General features: G+C 40.7%; 1 protein-coding gene across 2 annotated transcripts in view; it reads right to left on the minus strand.

The window, feature by feature from the left end:
• Window positions 1-805: 805 nt before the first annotated feature.
• Window positions 806-12,376, minus strand: part of CROT (carnitine O-octanoyltransferase) — an 87,376-nt gene continuing 75,805 nt past the window's right edge. For both annotated transcript variants that reach the window (XM_077490863.1, XM_077490862.1), the window contains exons 16-17: window positions 9,046-9,165; window positions 806-7,225 (exon numbers count right to left, since the gene is read on the minus strand). In XM_077490863.1, coding sequence (XP_077346989.1) covers window positions 7,105-7,225; window positions 9,046-9,165 — 241 coding nt within the window. In that variant the 3' untranslated portion in view covers window positions 806-7,104. The remainder of the gene's footprint in view (window positions 7,226-9,045; window positions 9,166-12,376) is intronic.

Here is a 12,376-nt window from a genome sequence, read left to right on the forward strand (position 1 = left end):
TAGCGTGCATTAAGACGGCTCTCATTCACTTACATTGATTTTTAAATGTTGTCCGACCTGAGGCGACTAGGGGCGACCTGAGGTCGGATCTGAGTCGCCCCTGTGTGAACCGAGCCTTAAGCTAAAACCCTGGAAGCTGATTTCTATGCACAGCTGCACCAGATTTTGCATTCTCCCGTTTTAGTAAATCAACTCCATTGAGTTGCATTTTTTTATGTTGTACAATATTTGCACAACTGTTGATTAAAACTATATTATCAAGAAAAAAAAAAAAAAACACCAACATGAATTTTAGTGCACACCAACACAATATAATACCCATATACACTACTGTATATATATATATATATATATATATATATATAATCATTTTTTTCTACAAAGCAGGATGTAAGCTGTTGCAGAACTACAAGTCCCATGATGCTTTGCAAGGCTGATGGTTACAAGCATGACTCCAAAAGGCATAGGCATGATGGGACTTGTAGTTCTGCAACCGCTGGAGGGCCACAAGTTGAGCACCCATGCTTTAGGGCTTACGCACACAGATGCATTTGTATGTACAGTGTAAAAACGGGGTGTCAGAGCCTGCTGCTAGGCTGGAATATACAGCAGCTATATGCACATCTGAGCAGTACTTACGTATGTATGTATGTTTGCACCGAATGCGCATGCAAATACTGCTCGGATGCGTGTACAGCGATTGCATATTTCAGCCATTAATTGATTTTGATAGGCTGCTATGACTCCTGGGTGCCAAAGTATGTCCATATTTTACACGGTATGGCATATAAAAATAATACGTATGTTCGGTTTAAGATGCTTTATTGTTTTAATAACAGTAAAATCAAATCAGCGACATAGCCCTCTTCTGAAAAAGCAGCATTGAGTTGGTTCTATAATTAATAAAATACATTCAGTTGGAAAGTGTGAAGAAAAGTCACCATTGGCTGATCTGAGGTCATAGAGAGATGAAGCAATGACATGATATAATATGATGATGTAATCACAGTGACATCTAGTGGCTGAATTGCATTACACCAAGACACAGTGTTGCGAATATTTTATAGGACAGAATTCAGCAACCTTTTTAACACGAAATCCCTGTAATAGATCCCTAATAATGTAAAACAATGGGTCTCTGTGGCCCAATGCATAAAAGGTAAAATCTAATTTTACTACCCTCTGAGAAAATGTTTTTAAGTGTGCCGTTATGTGTACATGGCCTGCATTTACATCTATGGAAGTTCAAGAGTAGTGCAAACAAAGGTAGGGAGGTGTAAAGGGCAGTAAAGCCATAGCAATCTCATATTTTTTGTAATACCCACCTAAGAAATCATATCCATTCTACCGCTCTGGTAAAATACTGGGAGAATCCAATCTGCAGAAACCAGTCCCGACTCCCTCTGTTAGTGGGTCATGTGATTAAAGCCTAGGCATTAGTCATGTGGTCTCATCCAAAAGGTCTTTGAGCCTGATGCTCAGGCAGAGTTAGCCAATCCAGCAGCTCCACCTAAACAGCCCTTCCCCCATCTGGCAGAGGCCATAAGACCCACCACCAAAGAGAGCCAATGGGGTTGATAGTGAAATACTTGTCTGCACTATTTCTTAAAGAAAATCTAAACACCTGAACTCTCATTGACATAGATCACAGCTCTTTACCAACACCATTGTTCTTTGTAGTTCTTTATGCAAAAGACCCGTTCAAAAAAAATCTATCATAAGAGAAGAATGGCAGCTACCAATGGAACCACTGATTCAAAACTACTATATAAATAGTAAGTTCTTACTTCACTCTTAATTAGCTTGCTTGTTATGGGGTCAGTCCCTAAGAAAGTACTGAAGCCTGGGGCCAGGATAACAGCCAGGATATTACAATTTCAGGAGTTATTCATTAGTTGCTATTTGTCTAAGAATGATTTCTTGAGTTTAAGAAAAATGGTTAAAGGCATTCTGTGAAAAAACAGCCTGTGTAGTTTAATAACGTGCACATTTTAGCACCTTGGGGGCGTGCCTCATTCCTTAGCCACTCCCTCCTGCCATTACCCTCTGACATTATACTGCCATCTACTGGCTCAGTGAAGCAGCTCATCTAACACAAGCTGGTCAACGTCAATTACAGCAAGACAGTGGACTTCACCGATAGGGGATCAGCCAATCACAGAGCTCAGTCTGCATTCAGTACAGTTCCATTGCACTCAGGACTCTACATGAACAAGGAGTTGTACAGCACACTTCATCTGGACTGTATATAGAAAACCATGCAATACTTTAAAAGGATTATAATTACAAAACAAGCCCAGTAAGAGGAATATAAACCTTTTCTTTTTCCGTGAGTGTTACTTTTTTGTGATTTAATCTATATTATTAGATGTATTTCAAACTGAAATTATTATATTTTAACACATTGAAGATTTAGTAATTAAACACTTTAAAATACTTTAAAAAGATGGAATGTTTACTAACTGTGATAAGCAGTAAGAGTTGATGCAACTTTGACATAATTAACATCCCCTTTTCTTCTGTGTATTGTGCTGATTGCCATTTTGATCACACATCATATTATCAGTGATAGTCGTGGTGAACAGATAGAAATACCAGACTGAAGATCACTACATAGGTTACAATCTGATTGTACAATCTACATCTACCAATTATGTAGTGTAAGCGCCTGTCTGATTGGATACAGATTGATTTGGGTTAATTGTGGTATAGCCTCATATTACATAGCTTTGGTAAATCTAAAGTTGACTGGCATGTATGATGATCTTCACACACACTGGGACAATTATACAGTATTCAAATGCAAGTTAACATAATACCTAAAGCCCATCTCCAGGAAAAATCTTTTTTTTTCCCCATGTGGTGGGGCTGTGCCTGCATTGCATGGGTCAACTACTATTTTTTTTTTCTAGGGGTAAGCACAAAAAGTTTATACTCACCTGAGCTGCCGATCCTCCGGAAAACCAAGCTCCCCCGCAGTCCAGTGGTGGACTGTTCCTGTGTATGGAGCGTGCTGATGTCAGGGACAGTCCATTTTCAAGACCGCCGGAGCATGGGGGTGTTAGACCAGTCTCATTCGGGGAGGACCAGTAGATAAGGTAAGTATATCTCTGCTGTCACCCCCCTTAGAATAAAACAAGTAGTTAACCAATGCAGGGTGGGCACAGCCCCACTGCATGGGGAAAAAAAATGGTCAGGAGTTCAGCTTTAACAGAGCAGGACAAATGGCACTTCAGTGGCTGCGTTTGACCTGCTTTGCGTTGCATTCTTTGGGAATGTCCTAATGAGGTGCATTTGTCTTCTTTTTGTCAAGTGGTGAGTTTCCCATTTGAAAGAAGCTGCATGTCTTCCAGTGGAAAACAAGAATGCCTGTCGACGGATCTCTAAAAATCCTGTTTCACCTGAATAGCTCTCTGAGACTAGTGGAATATTAAGTGATTCCTCAAAAAGGAACTAAATAATATGCACAAAAAAAAAAAAAATAATAATAATTTTATATATATATATATATATATATATATATTTTTTTTTTTTCTTCATTTGTTTGATCAGACTTATTTCAGAGCAGTGAGTTGCAATGCAGTGCACCAAATCACAACCTGCCGCAGTTAAGATAACTGAAATGTAATTTTGTAAAATTACAATAAAGGAGATAAAAAAAAAAAAAAAAAGACAAGAACAAAAAGAACAGTGTATTGCGTCATTTATGATGCCTCAGTACCACTCCTTTCACAGTACACACCAGTAAGCGCATGCAATGGGACCACTGGTGTGAATGAGCCCTTAATCTTCTGTTGCACCTTAGGAAGCTTGTTTATGAGTTTCCACAGGGAATATAAAAACTGCATTTCACAGGGTGCAATCCAGAAAGGTCACGTCCAGAATGACCTAAAAAGCACCCCCCAAAAAATCCTTTAATTTTCTGATATGACCTCTATTTGTACCAAAGATCACATCTAGCATTAACATTTGTTTCATATCTGCTATTCAAGCTTTCATTATAAGGTAATAATTAAAAACAAACAAAGAGGTTGATTTACTAAAACTGGAGAGTGCAAAATCTGGTGCAGCTCTGCATAGAAACCAATCAGCTTCCAGGTTTTATTGTCAAAGCTTAACTGAACAAGCTGAAGTTAGAAGCCGATTGGCTACCATGCACAGCTGCACCAGATTTTGCACTTTCCAGTTTTAGTAAATCAACCCTAAAGCCTATTGTAAAACGGACGACACTGGTTTACGTGAAGACAAATGGCTGAAGTTGATGTATGTGATTTTCCTGATAAATTGCATTGATTCGGCATTGTTTCATACAAAGATGATTGCATTTGGTTTGCATTGTGCTTCCAGTTACAGTCAGAGCTGATGCATTGTAGGATGCAGAGGTGTGTTTAGCAGCACAAAGCACCTAAGTACAGGCATATACTCACATTAAAGGCTACGCTCAGCCCAAACTGATATCTCAGGAGGACAATGAGAAGTTGAATCACACAATGGCTTTTTATATCTTTAAAAGCTCATTGACATTAGCGTTGCTCTTTGAAGAGTGATCCACAACTTTATCTCAGTAGCACACTACCCACAGAGGAAAAGCTTGCATTTTTAAATATGCCAACTTTAAAAGTACCGTTATAGACACCAATTTTGTGTTAAAATCAAAACATATTTATTAGTCCATGTTGGATTCATACACTTTTAATCATTTTAAAAATAAATGTAACCTGCTTTAGCTATATACAAGAACATTATTCTACTTTCTATTCTGTGAAGGTATTGTATTGTAAATGTTGGAATGTGCATTGTTTATTGCACTGTTAAAAGTTGTTGAAACTTTATTCCGATTTAAAAAACAATAAATGTTTTGATTTTGATGCAAAATTGGTGTCTCTTATGGTACCTTTAATCACCTCGATACCAGACACTTTCACCCCCTTCTTGCCCAGGCCAATTTTCAGCGCCGTCACACATTGAATGACAATTACTCAGTCAAGCAACACTGTATCCAAATGACATTTTTATATTTTTTTATAGAGAGATAAAGCTTTCTGGTATTCATAATCACTACTGGGTTTTTCTTTAGGTCTACAAACTATGGCATGTACTGTATTTTTGAAAATTGATCAGTCATTCACTAATGGCCTATATCAATTCTTGAGGCCCAAAAATGTATAATTAGCATTTTTTGGAAAGTTTTCATTTTTTGTCCCAATTTTTGGGAAAATAGAGAAATTAGATAAATTGTGGGTTTTCTTCACAATTTTATTTTATTTTTTTACATGCTGTCATCAAAGCAGTACAGCGTCATATGCCTAGTGTGGTGTTGATCAGGGACACTGACCAGTGACAATTTGGGAAAAAAAAAATTTTTTCCCTACATACTGTTAAACGCATTTATAAAAAAAAAAAAAAAGAAAAATTACTACAGAATATACAAAAATAGATGAAAAATAAGCTCCCGTGTCCTGTGCAATTGGCCTATTACTAAGCCACCATCATATTAGAACTGCACCAAAGAGATAATACTAATCAAATCATTAAATTTAGTAAAAAAAAATATATAATTTTTTTTTTATAAATTCTATGTGGTCATTCCTTACTGGTACTAGTTACTAGTTACTACTAAGTCCAAATTCTTTCAGGTTCTTTATAGTATATTGTCTTAATGGATGTGGTACCACAAAAAAGAGCCATATAATCTTTCTGGTTGATACTGTGACACTGTACTACTTTGGGGAGGTGATTATGATTTTTTAACACTATGATTGTGTACTACAGTGATGATCTGGTCAATGTTATAAGCAACAATTCTTATGAACAGCATCCATTCATGTCGTGTATTATTGTGATAGCTGTGATTTGCCACAGCTATCACATGGTAAAGGTCTGCTGTGATTGGCCCTGTACCATGTGATCACTGTGACCAAACACATCGATCCCAGTAGTATATACAATAGCTATGAATGAAAGCCCATGTTGTCAATTGGAGTGATTGCTGTAACTGCGCACCGTGGCCAGGTCCACGATCTGTGCTCCACGGGACAAAGTGCGTCACACATATTGCGCCACTGTGTGCCCCCTTGGGCGCACACAAAGTATGCGAATGGGAGGACCTCATATAACACCCTCCCGCTACCGGGGTAACCTTGTCCTACTTGGCAGGTTGGCTGGGTGAAAGTTGGTTAAAGTCTGCATATTGATTTTTTTTCTGTTCTGGTTTGGATTTTATTACAGAAGGGCAGCATCTAATGTAAGTATGGACCTCTGCTGCAGAAAACAAAAAAATAGACTTTAAAAGCGGGAGTCCGCCGTTTTTTTTAATTTTTTTTTTTTAAAGCCAGCAGCTACAAATACTGCAGCTGCTGAATTTTAAAATAATGACACTTACCCGCCCAGCGTGCCCGCGATGTCGGCACCCGAAGCAGATCTCTCGATCATCTCTCGGGTGCTGCCGCCGCCATCTTGGGTATGGGAATCAGGAAGTGGAGCCTTTCGGCTTCATTTCCCGGTTCCCTACTGCGCATGCGTGAGTCGCGCTGCGCAATAAGGATGGTCCCTGCTGTCCCTGGGATTCCGTGTGTTTCCCAGCAGGCAGCGGGGGACCTTCAGAAAGGGGAGTAGATTCTGCGGAAAGGGGCGTACCTTCTGCAGAATCTACGCCGGAAGTGGGTGCAGATACCTGTACTGTACAGGTATCTGTACCCCCCCTCCTCCCTGAAAGGTGCCAATTGTGGCACCGGAGGGGGGGGGGGTTCCAATGAGCGGAAGGTCCACTTTAGGGTGGACCTCCGCTTTAATAATTCTATTCTCCCAGTTACAGGCTGACAGACATTGGTTTTAACATGGTGTTTAGACAACAATCCTATGTCAGGTGATCACTGTCAAAAGACAATGATCCTAATGATCCACAGCCCATGCTGCCTTACAAACCTCTGCATGATATTTGTAAGCCACGATAATAAGAACAATAAACCAGACTCTGCCTGTACGCTTGCAGCACCTAGATATACAAGTATTGCTCGCTACGGAAGTGTAAACCTTGTGCCAGTAATGTGCATTGTTAGTAAATAACTGAAGACAACAGTGTGTTCTCGACCACCTCCTCCCAGACTACAACTGGGCATTGACCATCAGCTGGATTATCTCCTGAAAGCTCTGGAACACCGTCCGCAGGAGCTTTTCAGCGTCTGTCTCCGGGCTGGACTTCCAGGCAGTGCAGGCGGCTACAAACCTGAAAGCGACAAAGACATAACTTAAAATACTGGGCTTTATGCCTCAAGGTCCCCAAAAATTCAACAGGTCCAGTATTTCCACCAACCGATAAAATTGTCCCTTTTTAGTTTCTCATAGTGCACTATAAAGATGAAAGAAGACCCTTGCATACAGGGAATATGGACTAAGGCTTTTTTGCACAAGGTGCACAGTATATAAAAATTGTGAAAGTCACAACTCGGCTGATAGGTTAATTTAATATTTTACTTGTACCCAATACCCCCTTTCACACTGAGGCTCTTTTACGCAAAAAAAAAAAAAAGCAACTGAAAATCTCACAAAAACCTATTTCCATTAAAATCAATGAATGCTTTTACACTGGGGCAGTGAGCTGGCAGTGCTTTGAAAAAACTCCTCTCCACTGAAATTAATAAAAAGTTCTTCAAAAGTGCCTGAAAAGCTCTTTAAAAACGCGCTCAGTGTTTTACTGGCAGTTTAGAAGAGCCTCAGTGTGAAAGGGGCCTAAATGAAAGACGTTCGCACGTCAGAAAAAGAAAACAAAAAACTGAGTAACTAAATTAGTCATTGACTGCATGTAAAATGTTTCCCTATTCTGTGCTTTGGTTTCAAATTGTAATTTCACTTTTGTTGAGAAGAAAAAAAATAAAAATAAATAAACAATCTTCTCTCGTGATCTATGAACTATGTTGAGATTTTAAACTTTGTTGCAGCTTTCTACTTTTTACTGCTCTGAAGAAATGACTTTGTCCTTTTCAGACCAATTCTGAATGGGAGACTCTGGTTCATTATTAAAGCAGAGGATCACACAAAAATGGAACCTCCGCTTTTCGGAACCCCCCCCCCACCAGCTCTGGTCACATTTGGCACCTTTCGGTGGGGCCCTGTGCAGATACCTGTATAATACAGGTATCTGCACCCACTTCTGGGCATAGACTCCCATTGGAGTCACGCCACTTCACGTACCCACCTCCGCTGTGTTCTGGGAAACACACAGGTCCCAGAGCACAGTGGGAACCAGTTAGGATGAGCAGCACAACTCGCGCATTCGCAGTAGGAAACCGGGAAGTGAAGCCGCAACGCTTCACTTCCTGATTCCCTCACCGAGGATGGCGACGGCAGCTGCCGAGAGCCCGAGCGATTGATCAGCTTTGGCTGCCGACATCGCGGGCACCCTGGACAGGTGAGTGTCCATTTATTAAAAGTCAGCAGCTGCAGTATTTGTAGCTGCTGGCTTTTCATATCATACTTTCGAGCCTGGACCATCTCTGTGATGTCAGTTGACAGAGGACTTTAGCCCGCTGTAGACTGAATCTGGGTCACAGGGGTGCAGAACGAAATGCACTCCTGTGAACCAATAGGGGAAGTGGGCAAAAAAAAAAAAGCTTTCCCATACTTTAAATTACAAAATAGGTTAAGTAACAATTGTATAAATTATACTATTTTTTTATTTGCTATGTTTTTTTTCCCCACAAATGTGGAGTTATCCATTAACCATGCCAACCATTTACGAAAATAGCAGAGCTGCTAAATATTAGCCAAACTGGGTCAATCAGATGTCATTTGAAGATAATTAGACAATTTCCAATATGACTGAAGATGTCTATTTATGTGACACTTGCATGCCATTTCAGCATGTGCCAAGAGCAGGGATAGCGTGTAATAACCCCTAAAAGCCAATCAGATTTCACTAGTTAGATCAGTAAAAATAAATTCTGATTGGCTGGTATGGTTAACCGCATGTTGGACATTGCTCTAAGTGTTATAAATTAGGTTCAACAATGGAGGAGTAATGTATGTCAAGGCCAAATGTAAACCTACCTGTCATCCCGTATTCTATAGAAAAAGCCGTATCCATCATGTATCATGGGGACTACACCTCCATGGACATTGGTGTAGCCCACAAGGCTGGTGGAAAGGACAAAATTTCCACCTCCACCACTGCAAGAGAGGAAAAAAAAAAAAAAGATGATGTGGTGGATGACAAAACAATGGCATACAAGTACAGATCATTTAAGTTTCCTATGTTGCTATTAAGGACTCTAGCCCCTCTTGCTCTTTGCCCTCAGAAGTGCCTACACATTATATGGCAAGTTTTATGGACATCTGGCCACATCTACCTATATGGCCAAAAGTATGTGGACACCCCTCTAAATGAGTTCAGGTGTTTCCAGTGAATAATATTGTACTGCAGCATACAGAGACATTTTAGACAACTGCACCCTTCCAACCTTGCGGTAGGAAATGTATTTGTAACTTTATTTGTGAAATTCCTTTTTTCTGTTATGCCAGTGGTGTCGACACTGCAGCCCTTTGCTTGCCTTTATCTGGCCCTTGGGGTACTATTCCTCCTACTGATACCAACAATGGGGGCATAATTCTTGCCAATGACACCAATAATGGAGCACTATTCCACTGATACCAATGATGGGTGCCCTTCCACACACCGACATCAATGATGGGGTACTAATCTGTCCACTAACACCAATGTTGAAGCACTATTCCTCCCACTAATGCCAATAATGGGGGCAATATTCCTCCCACTGATACTAACAATGGGGCACTTTCCCTCCTACTGACACCAATAATGGGGCACTTTCCCTCCTACTGACATCAACGATGGGGCACTAATCTTTCCACTAATATCAATGATGGGGCACTATTCCTCCCACTGACACCAATAACGGGGCACTATTCCTCCCACTGACACCAACAATGGGGCACTATTCCTCCCACTGACACCAATGATGGGGCACTATTTTTCCCACTTAAAAGTGTGGCATTGTTTACTCCTACTGACACCAACACATTTTCTACTCCCACGGGCCGCAGTCTGCGCCCCCCCCCCCCTAAAGTCTGAAGGACACTAAACTGGACCTTTGTGTACAATATTTGGAGACCTCTGCTCTATACCCATCAATTTTGCACTTCAGGCTCTCCAGCATGTAAGCCAATACAGTGGCCATACAAAAGAATTAAGGCCCATGTATACAGGACGCTGAGGCAAAGTCCTCTGAATGAATTTTTTGGACACCTTGAAACCGGTGCTTAAACCGCATGTTTAGCGACGTTTGCATGCCATATTTAACCGCGTTTGCTTCTACAAGTGTTTATGAAGATTACCTCATTTAGGACCCTCCTCCAGCTCAAAAAACATTGTTAGTTAACTATTTCGGCCATTTTGACCAGAGTGAGTAGCAGCAGAAGAGAGCAGTTTTCTACTTGTATTTGCCTCTATTTCTGTGTTTTTTTTGCAATGGATCCAATAATGAGCATATGTGAGGAAATGCTCCTGACATTGCTCTTGAGGCTAGAGCGATGTAGAAAATTGCTTCAGAGCTCCAGAGTCCGTCACTATTGGACCCATCCTTTGATTGCACAGCGAATGTCGGCAGGATATTTTGTAAACATGTACGTACGGCTGCGTACCTACCCCAACAAAGTTTTTAAATTTCACACTAATATGCATGGACACCAACATGAGGAAGAGTGTGTCACCAGAGGAACGTCAATGCTAGTGGTGTCAAAAAAGGGGAAGAGCAACGGGGGCGGGACTTTAAGTAAGTAAGGTCCCAAGGGATGCAAATAGGTGACCTTACCAGGTCACATTTCACTTAAAGTCCCTTAATCCTTCGCTTATACAATGCTAGTGGTGTGTTGGATTGGATGAAGGGCTCATTAGGATATATAAATGGTCTATGAATCATTGCAAGCAATTACAATTTAAAAAATAAAATAAAATAGGGCACCTTTAAAAACACTTATAAACTAAAACGTGTCTGAACGCGGGTACCCGCATTTAGCGCCTGAAACGTGGAAATCTTCTGAACCCATTTTTTTTGCTTCCAAAGAAACGCTGTTAAACGCAACTACAAAAAAACGGCAATAAACGAGACATGGTCACATAGGATAACATTGAATGGGTTCAGGGGCAGTTGAAAAAAGTGTCCAACTGCCTCTGAACGCATGTTTAACAGTGGCCCCTGTACATGGGGCCCAACAGTAAATTTTATTAATTTCAGTAGAAATTTTTTTGCTTGCTCTTATTACATGCACAGATTGGGGAACCTCAATGGGAGTGACATTTCCACCCTCACTCATCAAACCTTTATATGGGTTTATGGGAAGGGTTAAGATCCAAAAAATTTGTAGTTGCATTACTCCAATGGAAAGTAAAGGAGAGACTTAGGTTATTATCAATAATCTATAATATGAAATACTTCAGATCTTACTCTGGTCTGCTCCCGATCATGAGAAGGTCATCTATGAAGCAACTGTACTATAATGTGAAACCTGCAAATGGTTGCCATTTGCAGGTTTCACATTATAGTACAGTTAGTACAATGGTTGCCATCTGCAAAGATTATGGTACAGTTGCTTCATAGATGACCTTCTCATGATCCAGAGCAGACCAGAGGAAGATCTGAAGTATTTCAGATCTTCTTTACTCTCCATTGGAGTAATACAACTACTAATTTTTTGGATCTTACATTATCTGGTGATATTAATTCTGGGACTGTTTAACACCTTAACAATTTTCCTAAGGGGTTCAATTAAGTATTCTGATCTCACATTGTCAGAAACCTTCTGGCAACTTTGGGAGTCACCAGTTGCCTTCCAGGCTGTGCTGGATAAAAGCAGCCCTTTGCTTGCTTTTATCCAGCCCCTGTGGCACTATTTTATTCACGGACACCAATGAAGGGCACAATTCCTCCCAATGACACCAACGATGGGGCACAATTCCTCCCAATGACAGCAATGCAGGCTAGGACAAGGAGGTGGGCAGTAGTAGGGAAGAGGCGTCCCCCTTCACTGCATACTCTAGATCAGGGGTCTCCTAACTTCATAAACAAAAGGCCAGTTTAGACTTTAAGGGCGGTCAGACTGAAATTGTGCCCCATGGTTGGTGTCATTGATAGAAATTGTGCCCCATCGTTGGTGTCATTGATAGGAATTGTGCCCCATCGTTGGTGTCATTGATAGGAATTGTGCCCCATCGTTGGTGTCATTGATAGGAATTGTGCCCCATCGTTGGTGTCATTGATAGGAATTGTGCCCCAGGGGTTGGATAAAAGCAAGCAAAGGGCTGCTTCTGGCGCATGGGCCGCAGTTTGGAGACCACTGCTCTAGATCAGTGGCTGGCAACCAACAT

The sequence above is a fragment of the Lithobates pipiens genome, unplaced genomic scaffold (genome assembly GCF_037356315.1).
Source record: "Lithobates pipiens isolate NorthernLeopardFrog02 unplaced genomic scaffold, aLitPip1_a1.2 Scaffold_19, whole genome shotgun sequence".
Taxonomy (NCBI): Eukaryota; Metazoa; Chordata; class Amphibia; order Anura; family Ranidae; genus Lithobates; species Lithobates pipiens.